The sequence below is a fragment of the Helicoverpa zea genome, chromosome 29 (assembly GCF_022581195.2).
Source record: "Helicoverpa zea isolate HzStark_Cry1AcR chromosome 29, ilHelZeax1.1, whole genome shotgun sequence".
NCBI lineage: Eukaryota > Metazoa > Arthropoda > Insecta > Lepidoptera > Noctuidae > Helicoverpa > Helicoverpa zea.
The window spans coordinates 817,889-839,084 of record NC_061480.1 but is presented as its reverse complement, the minus strand read 5'-3'; the positions used below and the strand labels follow the sequence as shown (position 1 = coordinate 839,084).

The window sequence follows — 21,196 nt, the reverse complement described above, 5'->3', positions numbered from 1 at the left end:
GTTACTTTACGTATCCAAACACACTCTAAAATAGTCGAAATAGTCTGTTAAATATTGTTAGAAAAATAGAAATTATAATACGTTGGTATATTTCGTTATCTGTTTCATAATTATTTTGTAGTTAGGTATAGTATTTAATAAATTGATTATTAACTTGATAACTGTATTTTGCTTTTATTGACCTTACTCAAGCTTAACTTACAAAAGGACGCACCTTTAAAAGTGATCAGCAGAAATAGCTTAGGCACATTAATTAAAATCTTTTTGCCGTTTCCAATTCAAAATACACATTTTCAGGGTAAAACGGCGTTATAATTTAGAAAAAAATTATAGTGTCCATAATCTGACTAGGCAATAACAAAACAAAAATAAGATTAAAAGGAAATTTAAACTAGTAAATTATTGTTTTTGTTGGAATATCATCACGTGATCCCTCTCACTGTGGGTGCAGCGTGAGGGAGTGCCAGACTCTTATTGACTAAAACTCACCATGTTCCTTCTTAAGCCCTTTATGTACCAGGACCGCGGTAACTCCTTTGAAAAGCCCCACCAGTACACCTTAGTTTAGAATGTGTAAAACAGCAAGAATTGACATCAAGGACACCAAATAAATGACACAAGACATTTGTCTGTTCTAGACGAGAATCCGTTGTCGGTGGCTCGACGGAATGCCGCGACCATCCTCACGTTTGCAACCGTTTACCCCTTCCGACTGCCGGAAACGGACCTCATGTGCGTATACTGCTGTGAATCCTACACCGATGCGGCCTTATTCCGGCAACACATGAAAACCGAACATGATTACTTCAAAGTACGAACCGCGTTTGCCCATTGCGCTTACGACAGCTACATCAAAATCGATTGCACGGAAATGGCGTGCAGAAAATGCGCCCAAACTTTCAACAGGGTCGAAGAATTTGCCTACCATTTGAATGAGAAACATGATGAGAAAATTAACTTTGATTACCAGTTGGGTGTCAATCCTTTCAAATTTGTTCAGGATAGATTAATGTGTGGTGTCTGTGATGTTAATTTTCCTTGTATGAGACAGCTAAGTCGGCATATGTCTTCGCACTATCGGAACTTTACGTGCGATTGCTGTGGCAAGTCTTATACGACCAACAGCGGTCTTCAACAACATATAAGATTCTCTCACATAGATAAAGAAAGGATTTGCAGGAAGTGTAGACAGACTTTTAGCTCTCTAGAAGCTAAGAAGGAACATACAATCAATTCTCCTAAATGCTGGATGTATCAATGTTACATGTGTCTGCAAAGATTCATGACGTGGTCAAGCAAGGAGGAACATTTAGTACAAGTCCATGGACAGAAGAAAAAGTCGTATTCGTGTCCTGAATGCAGCTTAAGTTTTACAACAAGAAATAAGTACAGATATCACTTCAATACTACCCACGCTGAAATCAATTTCACCTGTCCTTACTGTGGACGAAAGTTCGCATCGAAAAGGTACCTTGAACAGCACATTGTAGTCCATACGGGCGCTAAGATGTTTCAATGCAATGTGTGCTCTAAAGCCTTTCCCAGAAAGAAGAATCTTGCTCAGCACATGTGGATACATAGCGAATATAAACGTTTTGAATGCAGGCCTTGTAATAAACAGTTTAATCAAAGAGTCAGTTATAAGTCCCATATGAAGGGACATCATCCTGAGATTTCTGAAGATCAATGGTTTATTGGTTAAGACTTTTCTTCTGTTAATTATCTACGTTTATAAAAGAAAGTCGCATTAGGTACAATACTTCTCAAGAATAGCTGAAACGTTGGAACTAAAAATTAGAGGGAAGGTAGCTTGGACCTGGTATAAGGACATAGGATAGTTTTTGTCACCATCCGGCTACGGGAAGAAGTTCTCTCAGGACCCGGGTGAAACGGCGGGCGGTAGCCAGTTTACTTATAAATTTAAGTTACCTATATTACATCCTGAAATCAGATTTCGGAAAACTAGAATAGAGTTTCATTTCTTTAATTCATTTTGGCTATTCTTTAATGTTGAATAGTTAGAGGACCATAATGCGTGTAGTATCTATATGTATATTTTAGATGATGTTTTTGTTATTACGTTAAAATATTTATGTAGTGCAATACTGTGGTTTTGTAAGAAAAGCTTAAGATTAAAATTTTAAGCTTGTTATAATTTGTTTGGAGGATTTATTAGCTAAAAGAAGGGCTAAAATTGTTGTTACTTTGAGTCACAATCTTTTTCTACGTTTAGGTGCATCATTATGTACACGCTTGCAAGCATCACTTACTTATGCATCACTTAAAATGTTGTTGTTGGTCTTTTAAATGTATGATTTAAAGTTTATTTTACGAATAAATTACGATACACCACAACCTTGTTGTTTTTCTAACATCTATCCACTTAAGAATGACGATGGTAACCTGAAAATGAATAAAACATCACATGAAAACACTAAATGTTATCGTAAACTTCGCAAATAAGTTTCCATAAATGAAAGAAGAAGTGAACTGACCAGTCACTGGGATATTTTTCTTTTTGTTTCTAGAACCACATATAATGGCGAAAGAGAACGCGGAGATTGTCTTGCAATACTCAACCCTGTATCCGTTCAGGTTGAGGGGCAAAGCTATTACTTGCGTCTACTGCTGTGAGGGGTACGAAGACCCAACGCATTTCAGGAGACACGTCGACGTGCATCACGAACAATTCACCATTTCAACCGCCTTCCATCACATTGGAAGCGCTAAAGAGTACCTAAAAGTCGATCTTTTCAACTTAAAATGCCGACTGTGTTCACAACCCTTCGAGAAAATTGATGACGTTGCCCAGCATTTAAAAGACGCACACCCGAAATTTTCAAAGAAATTGGACCTGAATTTTGACGTAGGCTTACAACCGTATAAATTGGAAAATAATAACTACTGCTGCTATCATTGTGGGAAGAAAATGCCTACTCTTATCAAGCTCTGTCGCCACACGATACTACATTATCAACGGTTTACTTGTGACACCTGTGGACGAAATTATTTAACAAACGAAGCGTTGAAATACCACATAAAATGCAGCCATTCAGGAAAGCACGTATGTCGAAAATGTTGGACCGATTTCCCAACGTTAGAAAAGAAGAGAGCTCATGTAAAACTCTCTAAACAGTGCTGGACTTTTTGCTGCGTCGTATGCGGCGAAAGGTTTCAATCCTGGGAACATAAGCAGAAGCATCTAGAAGAAGCCCACGGACACGAGAAGATCGTCTACAAATGTCCGGAATGTAGCAAAACATTCGCGTGTCGGAAATATTTTTATACGCATTATAAACTGGCCCATACCGATGAAGGATTCCAGTGTGCCTGTTGTGGATTGAAGTTCAACACCCAAAAAAGGTTAGACGATCATTCCTTAGGACATACAGGGGAGAAACAGTTCATGTGTAATATTTGTTCCAAGAGTTTTGTGAGGAGTAAAAGCTTGGCTCAGCATATGTGGACACATAGTGAATCGAAGAGGTTCGTCTGCCTACTATGTGACAAGCAATTTGCTCAGAAAGTCAGCTTGAAAGGCCATATGAAGACAACACATCCGGATGTTAATTTTGACTTATAATGTTTCGACAGTATTTTTATCTTACCTGTAAAATAGAGCCTTCTATTATTACACCATTGGATAGTGAATTTGTCTTTGAAAAGATTAGGCTTCATGTGATGAAGATGTCTTATCTTAACCGCTCCACTACCATGATATCTAATGTTTGTCACTTTCAAAATTTAATAAACAGTTGATTCGTATACACTTGCATTCTCTTCATTTTCGCAACCAATCTTCAAAACTCTAATAAGGAGTTCCGAAAGGGGCTCATCGATAGACTGCTTTGGTCATGTTAGTGCGATAATTAGGTAGTAATTAATAGCTTGTCCGGAATGACACTGACCATTTTCTTTTTTGTTTTTAGGGACCACATTGGAAATACACGGACGTACTGAGAATGAATCAAAAAAGAAAATAGTCCTTGTTTTCCAGACCCCGCAAAGGCGTAACGCGGAACTTATACTTACGTACTCAACCGCGTACCCTTTTAAAACTCGCTTTAGTCAAATACTTTGCTCCTATTGCCACGAAGAATTTAATACACTCACCGATCTCAGATATCATATGAAAACGGAACATATTAACTCCGGTTTCAAAAACGTATTTTACAGAGCTAGAGATAATTTGATCAAAATCGATATTACTAACCTAGAATGTAAGATTTGCTCAGAAGAAATACAAGACGTAGATGGTCTAATGAGCCATTTGTATCGAGAGCATAATAAGCCCGTTAAATTCAATGCTCGCTATGGAGTCCTACCTTATAAACAGAATTCAGAAAACCAGTGGCTTTGTGTGTATTGTAATAAAATTTTCTCATCCTTCATTACTTTTAATCGCCATATTGTTACTCACTTCATGAATTATAACTGTGATAAGTGTGGGACAACCTTTGTTTCTGATTACGCTCTAAAAGATCATCATAGGCAAGTAAAGTGCTTTAGAACTGCTTATAAGGCCAGAAACGGTAGAGTCTTGAAACCCAGAACGAACGCAGAAATCATTCTACAATGTTCTACAGCAAGTCCTTTCAGGACATGGAAAAGTAATTTCAATTGTGTCTTCTGCAGAGTCCAAAGTAACGATCCTAGTGGCCTCCGTATGCATGTGGTCACGATTCACGCAAATTATGATGTCAAAGCTGCCTTCTATAAAAAGCTAGGGAAAGATTTCCTCAATATTGATGTAACTGATCTTCAGTGCAAATTATGCTTCATGCCTATAGATAATTTCGATAGCTTGATTTACCATCTAAAAAACGATCACCAGCAACCTATTAACACTGATGCACAGCTAGGCGTACTACCTTTTAGACTAAACGATGGGTCTATGTGGAAATGTACAATTTGTCCAAACGAGTTCAAAGATTTTGTCTCCCTAAAGAAGCACACTTCAGAACATTTCCAAAACTACGTTTGTGATACTTGCGGTGAAGGTTTTATAACGGAATCTGCGATGATAGCTCATACGAAAATACCGCATGAGAATAAGTACAATTGCAGTCGATGTGTAGCTACATTTTCGTCCCTCGACGAGAGAAATGTTCACGTCAAAACACAACATACGTCTTTGCCGTACGTCTGTGTTTACTGCAAAGATAAACCTCGGTTTGCAAACTGGGAGGTCCGCAAAAAACATCTGATGGCTGTCCATAATTACAAGACAGGGGCCGATAAATATGATTGCTCGACTTGCCAAAAGTCTTTTAAGACGAGATCAGGGAAATACAACCATATGGCCAGGGTACATCGAATAAAAAAAGATACAGAATTGAATTACCCTTGTCCGAGCTGCCCAAAGGCGTTCACGACTAAACTGTTCTTGGATAAACACGTTGCTAAAAAGCATTTTGATGTCTGAAGCTTATTATATTTTCAATTTATTTTTTACACAAATATAAAAGAATATTATTTATATTTTCACATAAAGATCTTAAAATCGAGCTGAATGTGATGTAAGTCGGATATAATTCCTCCCTTCCGAAAACAAGAAGCTGTGCTAGAATATAATAATGATGAAAATTCTTTTTCTTTTTTAGGGTCCACAAAGGATACTGACGGACCTAGTCAGAACGAAATTAAACCAAAACAGAGATTGTTCGAACGATCTGTCGGTCAGAACCCGCAAAGACAAAATGCTGTGCTTGTACTAAAGCATTCGACAGCGTTCCCCTTTAAGACCCGTTTTAATAGGATTGTCTGCTCTTACTGCCATGACGAGTTCGAACCGATGGCAGCTTTGAGAGACCACATGAAAACCGCACATTCCAACGCTGACTACAACAGCGCTTTCTATAAAGTCTATGACGCCCTAAAAGTTGAAATTACAGACTTAAAATGCACCGTTTGTACCCAAGAGATTCCTGATATAGACAGCTTTATGAACCATATTTCTCGAGATCACAAAATCAAAGTTAACTTTGATGTACCTTTTGGAGTACTTCCTTATAGACAAGGGCCCTCAGGGAGATGGACTTGTCTAGAATGTGATAAAACTTTTCCAAAATTCTCTCAAATCAACGGCCATTTACGAACGCACATGAAGATATTTACTTGCGAAAAGTGCGGAGCTACGTTCTTATCAGACCACGGTTTGAGACAACACGAACGAAATTTTAAGTGCTACAAGTCTTCCTATAACCCTCGTTTTGGAAAAGCTTTAAAATACAAAAGCAATACCGAGATTATTCTCGAATGTTCTACTGCCTGTCCTTTTAGGACTTGGGGCCAGAATTTCAATTGCGTTTTTTGCCGGGTACAATCAAATGATCCTATAGGATTGAGAGCTCATATGGCGTCCCGTCACGCAAATTTCGATATACAACTGGTCTTTAGCAGAAAAATACGAAAGGAGTTTTTGAAGGTTGATATAACAGACTTGCAATGCAAACTTTGTTTCATACCCATCGATACTTTAGATGACCTGATGTCACATTTGAAGAATGATCACAAACAGCCCTTGAACGCTGATGTTCAACCAGGAGTATTGCCGTTTAAGCTAAACGATGGTAGTAACTGGAAATGCGCGATATGCAAGATCCAATTTTCAGATTTCATATCTCTAAAGAAGCATACGGCTGAACACTATCAGAATTACGTCTGCGATACTTGCGGAGAAGGTTTTATAACCGAATCTGCATTGAAAGCGCATACAAAAATTCCTCATGACAACAAATACACGTGCAGTCGTTGTGTAGCTACATTCACTACTTTAGAAGAGAGAAACATTCATATCAAAACTCAACACACAACCCTACCTTACATGTGTGTTTATTGCAAAGAAAAACCGAGATTTGCAACCTGGGAACTGAGAAAACGACATTTAATGGAGGTCCACAATTACAAGCCGGGTGCAGAAATGTATGAATGTACTACGTGCCATATGACTTTCAAAACTCGGTCGCAGAAATACCATCATAATGTTAAAACCCATAGGACGAAAAAGGAAACTGAATATAGCTTTCCTTGTGGTAGTTGTTCTAGAGCGTTCGCTTCTAAGCTGTCTTTGGACAAGCATATCGCTAAAAAGCACTTCCATGTATGATATCCTCTTCCGTTAGCATTCTACGTGAATAGTCTTGACTGATTTTTAAATGGTTGTATTTTTTTGATGCAATATCATAAGTTTAGATATAGCTAATATACTTATTTTGAAAGAATCTCAATCGTGAATCATAAGATTTTTTTTATATATTTTTCAGAGTTAAAGATATATCCAGTTATTTGCAAATCCCAGTCAGTAAAAATTATAGCGAGATCGCCCCAAAAGATACTCATTTGGAGAATTAGAAATCAGTTTAACAGCCATGAGAGTCTGTTTCATTTCAAAATTTCCGTGCCACTCTGAAGTCCAAATCCACTTAATGCCTCACGCATACGCAGTTTTCAGAGAGGCAGCGTTATTTGACAACGACGACGTTTCCCGTCGGAATTGTATTGCAATTAATTGCAAATGAAAGTAAGATAATTTTATAGGGCCTTGAGAAATGAATGCATCATTTGATGCATTTAATATAACAATAGATGGCGTTGAAAACCATTTTTGACGCCTGCAATTAGGATCTCGTAACAAAAATTTACTTATACGTAATGGTGAGTTCCATCACTGAACTATAACAATTACCGAACCATTTTCAGTAGTCAAATCGCCGAGGTGACCAAAGGGCGGCAAGTATACGGCTGGTTATGGTTTGGTTATCGTTATAGTTGAATGGTGCAAGGTCGTGGGTCTAAGTGATTGATGAAATGCTCTCTAAAATGCAATAAATCTATATTATAGCTCAAAATTAAATGTTGTAGGAATATGCTGAAAATTACTCGCTAGATAAAACTGTTTGTCTTTATACATCTTATCGGTTTACTTTTTAACTTATGAAAAAAAACTATTTTTTTTATGTACTTGTTTGATTTTGTAGGCTATTTTGAGAGTAGCAATATTTGAATATTGTTTAATTCCTTATCTTGCCTTCCAAATACCTACTTCCAATAGAATATAGTGAACATGTTTGTTCTTTATCAAAAAATAAATTGGGCCGGTGCATATCTTCTTCCATAACTTAAAATTATCTTGGTTGTCCAAAGGTTCCCAGTGATATTTAAAACTATGATGTATTTCAATCCGTTGTACAATAAGTACATGAATACTATTGGATATTTTCAGCAAATTTCTGAAAAGAAATGTATTCTAGATATTACGTAGCGAGTACGTATGTAATTTATTATTTAGAATAAATATTATTATGAAGTACATATAATATTAAGGCGTAAGTCCAATAAAGAGATTATAGTTTACATATTTCTTTTATTTATATTTTTTTACTTGACCTTTTTCGGCCATAAGGAAACACATGATCTACCCGTTAAAATATACACATACACACAAAAGATATTTTAAATTCTAATATCTAAAATAGACCAGCATTGGAATTATTGAAATTAAAAGCTGAGAAGAATAAAAGAGCAACCGTAAGAGGGCATGGAGACATTTCGAAGAAATCTGACGAAAATTTTCTATTTTTAGGATTGCGCTGGCAAGCAAGCGAAGAAAACATACAAAATGAGGAAGATTACATATTAAAGTTACCCAAGCAGAAATACACTCGCAGCCCTAGAGCAGAAGCCAGGATTATCACCAAAAATAACGCCTCAGCTATCCTCCAGTGCTGGTCTGTCCTCCCCTTTAGATGGAAGAAGAATAGGTTCAAATGTGCTTACTGTGAAGATAACTTCACCGACTGCTCAGAACTGAGAGCCCATGTCAGAATATGCGCCGTTAATCATAGTATTAAAGATATTTACAGCAAATTTAAAGAGATGCCATTGATCAATGTGGATGTTACTGAAGCCGTTTGCTCCTTTTGCTCAATGCCACTGACCAATGTGACGCAGTTGAGAGAACATGCTATACTACATGGTTTGGATTTCAACCCATATCACCCAGATGGGGTGTTACCATTTTCTCTGAACAAGCAGTCTTGGCAATGTATCATTTGTTCCGAAAAGTTCAATAATTTTCTGAAGTTATATGAACATATGAACGTCCATTATCAGCATTATATTTGCGCTACTTGTGGCAAAGGTTTTATGACTTCACCAAGGTTGAGGAAGCATTTAGAAGTCCATATTTCAGGGTCTTTCCCTTGTGATAAATGTGGGAGGATTTTTATTATGAGGGCTGCTAGAGACTCGCATAAGGCATCCGCTCATCCGAAAGCCCCTAGATATGAATGCCCGCATTGTAATATTAGATTTGACAATTATTACGACAGGGTAGATCATATGAAAAATGCTCACAGTGAACGAGAGGTTTCCTACAGCTGTCCTCATTGTGAACTGTCTTTTAAGACGAGTGGAAAGCGTGCCATACATGTTCGTACAGTCCATTTCCCTCCCCAATTGAACTTCAGTTGCAGTTACTGCGAATGGCAGTTCAGGACCAACTATGAGCTAAAGAGACACATGGTCCGTCATACAGGGGAAAAGAACTTCCATTGTACCATCTGCGGAAAGTCGTTCCCCAGAAATAGGGCGCTCACGAATCATTTGAAGGTGCATCAAGATGTGAACAGCAAATGGCGAGGACCGGTTTTTAAGCAGAGGACGCAAAGACTGCCTTCTTTGAATCCTCATGATTTGACTGATTTAGTTCCTACTGAAATTAAGATTTAGTTAGTAATTTTGTTAGTGTTAGGACTATATTCAAGAATAGACCATTTTGAGCCATTTTAATTGGTGATTTTTTAACGTACCTTGTAGCCTAGTGCTTGAGGCTTGACGATGATGATTTATGACGATGTTTGACGTATGTTCCAGTATTATTTTTATGAATACATGATTTTAGATGACTTATCACTTGTTTAATTTTAAATAAAACGTATTCTAATATAATGCAACTATATTTATTTTAAACTTATCCTTATTTACATAATACAACAATAGTCTCATATCTTGCTGACTTGTAGCAACCTCACCTTTGTACACTAACGGTAAAGATTAAATAGTACACAATTCGTATATTTATGCTACAAGTTTTTTTATACCAATTAGCCAAAGGTATAATATATTTCTTTACTTATGCATGTTCCCGGGGGCTGGTACTGCGAATTTTAACCAAATAACAATAGTGTTTCTTGGTTTTAGGTTCCGCTAACGAAGCGGAGGGGAATCTAGGCGTTAGGCGAATTAGGAAGTTGAAAGAAAACGTTAGCGCTCGACAGATGCGCCGGCGTCGACGCGCGAACAACCAGCTCCCGGAGGAGTCCGAGAAACGAATATCAAAAACCATGATGCGTAGGAACGCTATGATCCTTCTGGAATGTTCCACGGCCTGGGCTTTTAGATGGTTCCATAGTTCGTTTTATTGTTCCTACTGCGAAGCGAAATTCGTTGATGTACCTCTTCTTAGGAACCATGTTAAAAATAATCATCTTAATGACATGCCTACTACAAGAATTTTCTCCAAGTTAACCGAAAATAATATGGTGAAAGTTGATGTAGCTGAACTTAGTTGTAGGTTATGTAGCAGACTTCTAAACAGTATTGACTCTTTGAAAGACCATCTGCTTATACATGGAAAGACTCTAAACGTCCAATATAGTGATGGCGTCCTACCTTTTAAGTTAGATCAAGAATCTTACACTTGCCAAATGTGTTTCGCCCAATTCCTTACTTTCGCCAAAATAAACGAGCACATGAACACGCATTTCCAAAATTACATTTGTGATTCTTGCGGGAAGGCTTTCGTTTCCAAGTCGAGATTTAGGAAACATGTACAGTCACATGAAAAAGGATGTTTCCCTTGTGGTGAATGCGAAGAGGTCTTGGAAACTCGAGCATCGCGTATGTGTCATATAATGAGGATACATAGAAAAGGCGTACGTTACGCATGTCCACGATGTCCTGAGGTCTTCACAACCTACCATTCAAGAGCCAAACATTTAGTAGAAGCCCACGATCAGCAAAGAAAAGAATACTTTTGCAATGCCTGTGATAAAACGTTTGAAACGAGTTCAAAAAGGGCGGGCCATATACGCCAAACGCATGCGAATATAGAAAAAAGACATTATTGTCCAAATTGTCCTTCGGTGTTTGTTAGTAAGTCGAAATTGATGCGCCATTTGAGAACGCATAGGGTGAAATACGATGCGTAGATTTCATACTAGTAATAAACGTAGGTGGAAGGGGTAGATATTTAAAAGAATGTAAGGAAACAACAATGATAATTGAGAAGCTCTCAAATTGTTGTATGCTTTAAAACTTGAAAAATACTGCTACTACACAAAACAAAACAAATACAATAATGATTTTATCTTTTGAAACCATCATCACTTAAGCTCGGTAACTTCCATTGATTGGCGAATCTTACATAAGATGTAGTTTGTTTTAATCGACTGTTTCTAACATCATTCCTTTGTGGAATCCCCATTTCCCATCAAATCTCACCCTAACTCTTCGAGTCAGTGATTATTTTCTTTTTGTTTTTAGGGTCCGTCGATCTCAAAGTTAAATGGACTCCGAAACGCAAGTATAACGATAACAGGGATAATGCCGCTATCATTCTCGAATGTTCCAATGCTATTCCCTTTCGGTGGAAGCGAGGGGCCTTCACATGTGCCTACTGTCCACTCTCCTTTGGAGACTTCAGTGGCGTGAAGGACCATATCTCTGAACATCCCAATAGGATCGAAGCTCTTCGCTTAGCTAGGACATTTTGCAACGTCAAAATGGAAGTTACCGAGCTCCGGTGTGAACTATGTCTCACTAACATGACGAATCTAGATAGCCTTTGCGAACATTTGATACAAAAACATAACAAACCAATCGTAACAAAGTTTGGTTTAGGAGTTACACCCTTCTATCTGACTGGTACTGAATATAATTGCACGCATTGTGATGAATCTTTTGAGCTATTCTCTAAGTTAAACACTCATTTAAATAAGCATTATCCTAACAGCATCTGTTTTCAATGCGGGAAAGCGTTCTCTTCTGTGTATCGTTTGAAATCTCATTTATCTATCCACGACTCTGCCGCTGTCCAATTCAAATGTTCAAAATGCGACCTGATCTTCGCAACTCGTGTCTTAAGAAATAACCATATTACGCTGATCCATGGACCAGAATATAGATACAGATGTCCTTATTGCCAAGAATGCTTTAAAAGCTATGCTGATAGAGGGAGACATCTAACCGAAGCCCATGATAAGAAAATTGAGTACGCTTGTAATCTCTGCCCTGCTGTTTTCGCTATGTGCAACCAAAGAACTAAACATATAAAACAAGTACATATAAGAATAAAGACTTTTGCTTGCAATTTCTGTTCGTACAAATTCGTGACAGCCGCCCAATTGAAAAGTCATATGATAAAACATGTAGGGGAGAGGAAGTTTCAATGTCAGGTCTGTAAAAAGGCGTACGCAAGGACTAAAACGTTGAGGGAACATATGAGGATTCATAATAATGATAAAAGATTCGTTTGTCAGTATTGTAGTAATGCTTATGTGCAAAAATGTAGTTTACAAAGTCATATGCGGACTCATCATCCTACTGCAGAGCCTTTGAAAAAGATTAAGTTGTCGCATCTATATTAATATTATTTGTTACAAAGGTTTCTACGAAACATGTAACTATTGAAGGTTTGTTGTTTGTAAGTCCAAACACAAAACTCTATGGAGACAAGAATTTATTTTTATAATTTGGAGGATACGTGCCAGATCTCTGTAGGTCTTTGAAAAGTATACCCAGAAGTAAGGGTCATTTTAGTCTGTGTTGTCGTTCCTTAAAATTTTATTTATTAAATGTATGTTTATGTTCAATTTCTTTTCCTTCTCAACATGTATCACTATGTGATGTGTACATGAAAATTTTAAACACAGCGAATAAATTTATTACATTTTAAAACTGATTTTCATTTAATTAAGATACCCGTGAGACAATGTACTTAAAGTTCTTCAGCTGTTATTTTGAAATCAGTCAAGATTTGACATATTATTATGTGGTTATAATCAGCGACTGATCGGTCTTGAACCAAAAACACGTGACAGTAAGTTTATTTAACTTAACCAAAATATAATGACTTTTATTCCTCATGAGGAACATAAGAAACCAAAATATACGTATCTTTACTAAGTATATCTTCGAAATATCAAAACTAGCTATAGGATATTAAAGGATAAAATGGAATGAACAAGAACAGCCTATATCGGAATGTTTTCTATTTTTAGGAAGAAAAACAGAAGAAACACTCATTAAGCAAGAAGTGGAATCCGATACTGAGAATAACACAGCCCCATTGATATCCGCAACTCGAGAGGGCTACCAGAAACGAGCAGTCTTCAGAAATAATATAGCCATCATCATGGAAACTTGTACCGCATACCCTTTCAAGTATAGAAAAGGGACGTACCAATGTTTCTTTTGCAAAAATACCTTTTTAGAACCAGAAAAATTGAGGGAACATACCCACGTTCAGCATTCTGAAGTAAAACAGCTTCTAAAACCGAGAAAGTATGAGCCTCTTAAAATGGACTTCGCGACTACTGTCTGCAAAATCTGTGGCGTCGCAATCAGAGATTACGCTGAATTAAAGATCCATTTAGCAGTAGAACATGCAAAAGTCATAGACTGCAGTTTTGGGGATAGTGTGCTACCGTACAAGTTGAGTAAAGAGGAACATAGCTGTCAGATATGTGGGAAAACATACGAAATGTTTTTAAGTCTACATAAACATATGAACGATCATTACGAACACTTTATTTGTGAAACTTGTGGAAAAAGGTTTGCAACTTCACAAAGAATGGTCAACCATACACGAACGCATGAAAGAGGAGACTTTCCATGCAAACGATGTACCGATACCTTCCCTTCTTACGCTTCCTTATACGCACATAACGCCAAAGTACATAAAGCTAACAAAAGATATAAATGTCCTATATGCGATGAAAAATTCGCGTCATACAAACATAGGCTGAAACATTTAAATACGATACATGGAGAAAAAACTGCCGTCTTCCCTTGCCCGTCGTGTCCAAGAGTCTTTGATTTGTGCAGTCGAAGAACGGCACATATACGCTTCCAACATTTGCAGGAAAGAAACCATGTCTGTCCTATCTGTGGCATGAAATTTTTCACAAACTATGAGCTCCAAGAGCATTCGATAAAGCATGGTGGTGAAAGGATATACCAGTGTGATGTTTGCAAGAAATCTTATGCGAGGTTAAAAACGTTGAGAGAACATATGAGAATTCATAATAATGATCGGCGGTTCGTTTGTCCAACGTGTGGACAGTCGTTCATACAGAATTGTAGTTTGAAACAACATATGAGAGTACATCACCCTGCGCATTTGAAAGATGTGTTTTAGAACTTTCATAATCGAAATAGAAGGGAAATTTTATAATTCTGTCACTGGTTGACTTCAAGTGCCATATGTAATTAATTTTACCTAAAGAAAGCTTTGTTTAAAACCTTATTTTGCTTGGCAAAATTCAAAAGGCCTAAATCGCTTCCTAATAGGGATTGTCATGTCCTAATAGTCAGAGAGGAGTGACGCATCTTCCTATTTAGGATCTAATTAGAATTTTAATTTCCCGGACGCTCACCAGATTAAATTGGTCTCTAAATAATAATGATTAATTTATAGTATTGCATTAACCTCTGGTATGCCGCTAATTAGAGAACAATAAAATGCATTGTCTCGCGTAGGTCTGCGCACCGGCATACAAGGGGTTAAGTCAAGAGAAATAAGATCGTCAGCTACAGTTTTATTTTCTAAAGCTGCTTGAGAAATCATTCAATGATTAATTTGAAGTTTTAATTATGATCCATTATATTATTACAAATTGTATGGAGGGCAAAACTCAATAAAATAATGCATAATATTCCTGACATGAATGACTTTTATTCTAATCCTGGGATTCTGTTGTCTATGTATCATAATTTTAATCGAATTTTCCACGTGGAATAATATGGAGTTCTAAAAAGTCCAATACTATGAAAACTTCTCTTCATTGTTGATTAGACGGCCTGATATATGTAGATTACAATTTCTGATACGATAGCCTGACATCTAGATTTCATTAAAAAACTTGACCGACATGGAATACGACCGTACCAAAGTCTACACACCTAATAAGGATAAGCTTATCAACTTACATAGTTGTAATGTTTATTGTTGAAACAATACTCATACTATAACACTTTTTCTTACATAAATTTGTCTTTTAAAATCCTATCAACGGTAAACGAAGGACGTGCGTGGGTCATTATGAAACTACTTAACAATCTGGCATGAAACTTTCATAGAAGATAACAAGCTCATTTCTCATTTTTAGGTGAAGAGCTAACTGACGAAGATATCCTAGTAGGAACTAAAGCAGATCTGAAGACTCAAAAGAAAAATTTCACAGAAGACATAAAAGCTAGGACAAGACACGCAATCATACTACTGGAATCCACAAAGATATGCCCTTTCAAATGGATGAAAAATCTGTACATATGTTTCTATTGCCATAAACAGTTCTCCGATCCTGCCAAATTGAGGGAACATAACATAGAACACGGGTTTCTGACGACATTCCAAATTAAACACGCGTTATCGAAGCTTAAAAAGTACGAATTAGTCAAAGTTGATATTACCGATGTAGGCTGCAAACTCTGCGATGATCTTATCCCTGATTTTCCTACTCTAAAATGGCATTTACTAGAAAAGCATAGCAAGAATTTGGACCCTAAATCAGGAGACGGCGTTCTTCCCTTCAAAGTTACGTTGGACAACTACCAATGCGCGTTATGTATAGAAAAATATTCGGAATTCAAGTCTTTAAATCAGCATATGAACGTACATTTCCAGAATTTCATTTGTGAGCAATGCGGTACAGGATTTATAACTCCAGAACGTTTGAGAACTCACGCGTTTTCCCACGAAACAGGGTCTGTAGCCTGTGAAAACTGTAACAAAGTATTTCGTTCTACAAACGCGAAAAATGAACACTATGCTACAGTCCACATGAAAGTCAAACGCCATAGATGTCCTCATTGCCCAGAAACTTTTAGAAACTACTTTCAACGTAACAAACATATCTCTGCTATACATGGAATGAAGCTGAAAGAATTCAAATGTACTATGTGTCCTAAAGTCTTCACTATAAGCGGAAAACTTGGCGTACATATCAGATCAGTACATTTAAAACTGAAACGTCATTCCTGCGATGTGTGCGAATGGAAATTTTATTCTAAATCTGAGTTAAAAGATCACATGGTTAAGCATGGGGGAGAAAGAAAGTATCAGTGTACTATTTGTAAAAAGGCGTACGCGAGGAAGTATACTTTGAGAGAACATATGAGGATACATGAGAATGACAGACGGTTTGTGTGCACGATATGTGGTAGATCGTTTATACAGAATTGCAGTTTGAAGCACCATACGAAGATTCATCATCCAAATATTGGGCAGCATGATAAAATTGATACTTTTGCTTCTTGATGAAGTTTTTATAGGAAGAAACTGATTTTGGTTATGTATGAATTCTAAAGTGAATTCTGTTATTGATTTCCAATTTCAATATCTCTAGATATGTTAATTTCGCAAATGTCAGCTCTTTTTCTTTAATTTTAAGTCCTTATATTTAAAGATTACACGTACATTACAGTCAACGAAGCAGTACCATATTCAATAAGCATTATATAGTTTTTCAAACTTGTTTAACTTTAAGAGGACTTGAACTGAATAAAATGTGATGATTTTTTCAAAACATTTATTTTATTTGAACTCACTAGCATTACGCAATGGGGTATGGTACGCTAACCTTCACTTAAGTATTAAGAATAAAACCACCACAGCGGTTTCTACTACAATTTTATTTCTGTTTTTCTAGGATCCGACACGTCAAACTCCGAAACGAAGCGAAGAATCGTCCCGTTGTTCCAAGTAGCTTACGACAGGAGTTTATGTAGACCCCTTGGAACGTTAATAGACTTCGCTAGATTAAGACAAAAGACATTCAAAACTTTCTCAACGCCTCCAGCCAGAGATATTTCTCCGCCAGCAAGAGATATCTCTCTATCCCGCAGTCCTTCTCCCGTTTACTTAAATACTCCTTCGCCTTATGTGGAAACTACTGCTTTATCCGTCCAAGCTGTTAAAACAAAAGAAAAGACGCCAGATATAAGACAGAACGCTCTAGCTGTATTTGAATTCTCAACGGTCTACCCATTCGTATATGGAAGCAACAAATTCAAATGTTTCGTCTGCTCTCAACCGTTTTTAGATATAAACGAGTTAAAACTTCACATGCATACAACACATAATTTTGCGCCACTCAAAAGACTAGTCAATAATAGAAGAGAAAATGTCTTAAAAATAGATGTTAGTGATATAACGTGTAAGATCTGTGCAGGGAAACTGCCTAACCTCGTTGAACTGAAACGCCATCTCAAAGAAATTCATGGCAAGCCCATTGATTTGGAAGTACAGGACAATATGATACCCTTCAATCTAGAACCCGTAGATGATGGCTATAGATGTGTCGTTTGCGAACAAATATTCATCAAAGTTAGAATCTTAGTCATTCACATGAGCGAACATTTTAATAACTACAGCTGCGAGATCTGTGGTTCCGTTTTCATGACATTACGACTTCTAAAAAAACATTTAGAAGTCCACGATTCCGGTAACTTTCCTTGTGACCGCTGTAACAAAGTTTTTAGCACCCCTTACAAACGGACTTTACATATCAGAGGGGTACATTTAAAACAGTGTCCTCGTCGCTGTCCTATGTGCCCAGAGAAATTCAACTCGAACTATAAACGCACGATTCACTTACAAGATGTTCATAATCAGGAGACTAGGGTCCATAAATGTAAGACGTGCGGTCGTGGCTTTAACCTGAAGTACCATCTAGTTTGTCATGTGAGATCCGTTCATCTTCAGGAGAGGAACCAACAGTGTGACATCTGTCATCAGCGGTTTTGTAACAAGGAGTCCTTGAAAAGACATATGGTGATTCATACTGGGGAGAAGAATCATAAATGTGATGTCTGTGGGATGGCGTTTTTGAGGCGGAAGAATTTGAAAGATCATTTGCGTTTACATGATATTAGTTAAATATTCCTTGAACAATGAGACATTGGTGCAATAAAGCTGAAGAAATATCTTGATGTAGGTACTTTATTGAGTCCGTGAATCTACTTTCTGAATTATATGGTGCAAGGATTTTTTGCTGCTGAATGAACTCGAATTATATCGTGAATCGTAATCGAGTACTTAGTTAAATAAATCGATACTCGCTTGATAGTTGCAACTCCATCATCCTCCGAGCCTTTTTCCCAAACTATGTTGGGGTCGGCTTCCAGTCTAACCGGGTGCAGCTGAGTACCAGTGCTTTACAAGAAGCGACTGCCTATCTGACCTCCTCAACCCAGTTACCCGGGCAACCCGATACCCCTTGGTTAGACTGGTGTCAGACTTACTGGCTTCTGACTACCCGTAACGACTGCCAACCATGTTCAATGACAGCCGGGACCTACAGTTTAACGTGCCATCCGAAACACAGTCATTGGTGTGTAAGATATACTTAGAAAGTAGGTACATACAAACTTAGAAAAGTTGCATTGGTACTTGCCTGACCTGGAATCGAACCCGCGCCCTCATTCTCGAGAGGTTGGTTCTTTGCCCACTAGGCCACCACGACTTCATTGTTGATAGTTGCAACTGAAAAATAAAATTTTACAGACTTAAGGAATTTTAGGTACGCTAGATATAATTTAAGGCGAAGTTTTTTGTGGTTATTACTGAATATCCAGATAAAATATTTTATCGCTTCGGCCACGTGAAAAAATCTCTACAAGCGTTTCAAAGTTGAGTGTCTTTAATCCAAACGGCAGGCTTTTTGGAAACGCACGTAAACATAATGCTATCTATCTGAACTTAGCCTTATTTTGTATAAACTCACTTATTTTTATTTATAAATGTTATTGTAAAACACAGTATTTTAAGTATTATACCTTGAATACACGTAATAACATAAGGAAAAAGTGTAGTTTGTTTTACCCCCGACACTTTTTAAATAAACTTAGTTTAACGGAAATGCCTCGGCATAATGATTTAATGATATGGGTGACAGTTTACTATAGGACTTTATTCTTAACCCTAAACTTATGGTTTAAGTATACAATTTTCTTCTATAGTTAGTTCTTACGGTGAACCTTCAACTAACTGTTACAGCCTTTTTATCGTCCCACTGCTGGGCTGCGGCCTCCTCTCACACGGAGAAGGATTGAGCATTAATCACCACGCTTGCTCAATGCAGGTTGCTGATTTCAGACTATAGTATAGTCGCTTCAACTAACATAAAGATAAACATAATTAAATATTTACTGAAGTAAATAAAAATATCATCACATTTTTTTTCTTTTAGGAATCATCCAGAAATCAAATTCAACAATCACTCTGAAAGATGAAGATGGAAAAGATATAAAACTGACACTCCTAAAATATCCAATTTCTTTAGATTCATTAGAATACGAACAAGATATCTCTAGCAACAAAAACTTTAACCGCAAACTAAAAAAGAAATTAAATAAAGTTAACTTAAAGAAGGATAATGAGATAACAAACATGTCCATGCTGAAAGAACCAGTTTCTCTCAACAATATAAAATGGAAAACCAATGAGGATGATCTAGAAAGTTCAGTCACAATAAACGTGAAGACTGTGCAAAGACATCTCTATGGAGCGACAAAGAAGCGAACCAAAAGCGTTGAGTATCAAACTTGGAAGCAGAATGCTCTAATCATCTTTGAATACTCTTACGTATACCCTTTTATTCACGCTAGTAACAAATACAAATGTTTTATATGTGCCAAACCGTTTTTAGATGCTCATTTGTTAAAAGACCACACAAATGAACATAATATCAAAGAAATGAAGAGAGAATTAAGCAATAGAGTGAGGGATAAGAATCTCAAAGTTGACGTTACATATCTACAATGCAAGATTTGTTTGCAATCGCTGACAGATCTGCAGAATTTGAAAATTCATTTGAAGGAACATGGCAAGAAGATAGAGCCGAATTTGCAAGACAATATAATACCTTTCAAGTTAGGATCCGAGAATTTTGAATGCCAAATCTGTGGGGAGAAATATCTAAAATTAAGACTCCTTATAATCCATATGAGCAAACACTATAATAACTACAGCTGTGAAATTTGTGGTACCGTATTCATATCGCTGCATTTATTGAAAAGGCACCTTCAAATTCACGAATCAGGCAGCTTTCCTTGCGATAAATGTGACAAGGTTTTCAGTAATGCCGCCAAAAGGACATTGCATTATCGAGGAGTCCATCTGAAGCAGTTCCCGAGACGCTGTCCTATATGCCCTGAAAGATTTAACTCGAACTATCAAAGAACCAAACATTTACGTATAGTACATAACCAGACAACTGGACTTTATAGATGTGATACCTGTGGTAGAGAATATGACTTGAAATACCATTTGCTCATTCATATCAGATCAGTGCATCTTCAGGAGAGGAATCAAGAATGTCCTGTGTGTAACTCGAGGTTCTTCTCCAAGTATTGTCTGTCGAGGCACATGGTGATTCATACGGGGGAGAAGAATTTTAAATGTGAGATCTGTGGCAAAGCTTATGCTAGGAGGAAGAATCTTAGGGAACATTCGAGGACGCATGAAGTGGGGTTGTGCTCTATATGTGGACAAAATTGTGGGGACCATAATAATCTTGTTACTCATGTCAATAATGTTCATGGAGTGCTTTGAAATAGTGCTAATGTAGTGTATGGCCTTATAAAGGTCGCCGGAAGACGCTGGATGCAGGTCGCCTCCAACAGGTATCTGTGGAGATCTAAGGGGGAGGCCTATGTTCAGCAGTGGACGTCCTATGCCTCAGATGATGATGAGTGTATGATTGCACAAATGTTTTTATTGTATTCTATTGTTTTAAAAATTAAGACTGCTCGTATTGCAAATAAAGATACTCATTTTTATGTATTTTTAATCAAATATTGCAAAATAAATATTGCTTTACGAATAGAACCTGTATTTTTAATTTTAATAGAACACCGAAACGATGTTTACAATGTAACCACAGTTGGAATAATTTAAGTGTCTTATAGT

General features: G+C 37.1%; 1 protein-coding gene across 13 annotated transcripts in view; it reads left to right on the top strand.

Annotated features, from left to right (window-relative positions):
- The window catches only part of LOC124644294 (gastrula zinc finger protein XlCGF57.1-like), a 43,839-nt gene that overhangs the window by 17,792 nt on the left and 4,851 nt on the right, over positions 1-21,196 (top strand). The window contains exon 5 of one of the 13 annotated variants that reach the window (XM_047183568.1): positions 19,476-21,115. The exons of 3 other annotated variants lie outside the window; for them this stretch is intronic. In XM_047183568.1, coding sequence (XP_047039524.1) covers positions 19,476-20,839 — 1,364 coding nt within the window. In that variant the 3' untranslated portion in view covers positions 20,840-21,115. 9 more of the 13 variants (XM_047183569.1, XM_047183570.1, XM_047183574.1 and 6 more) reach the window with 9 other exon arrangements.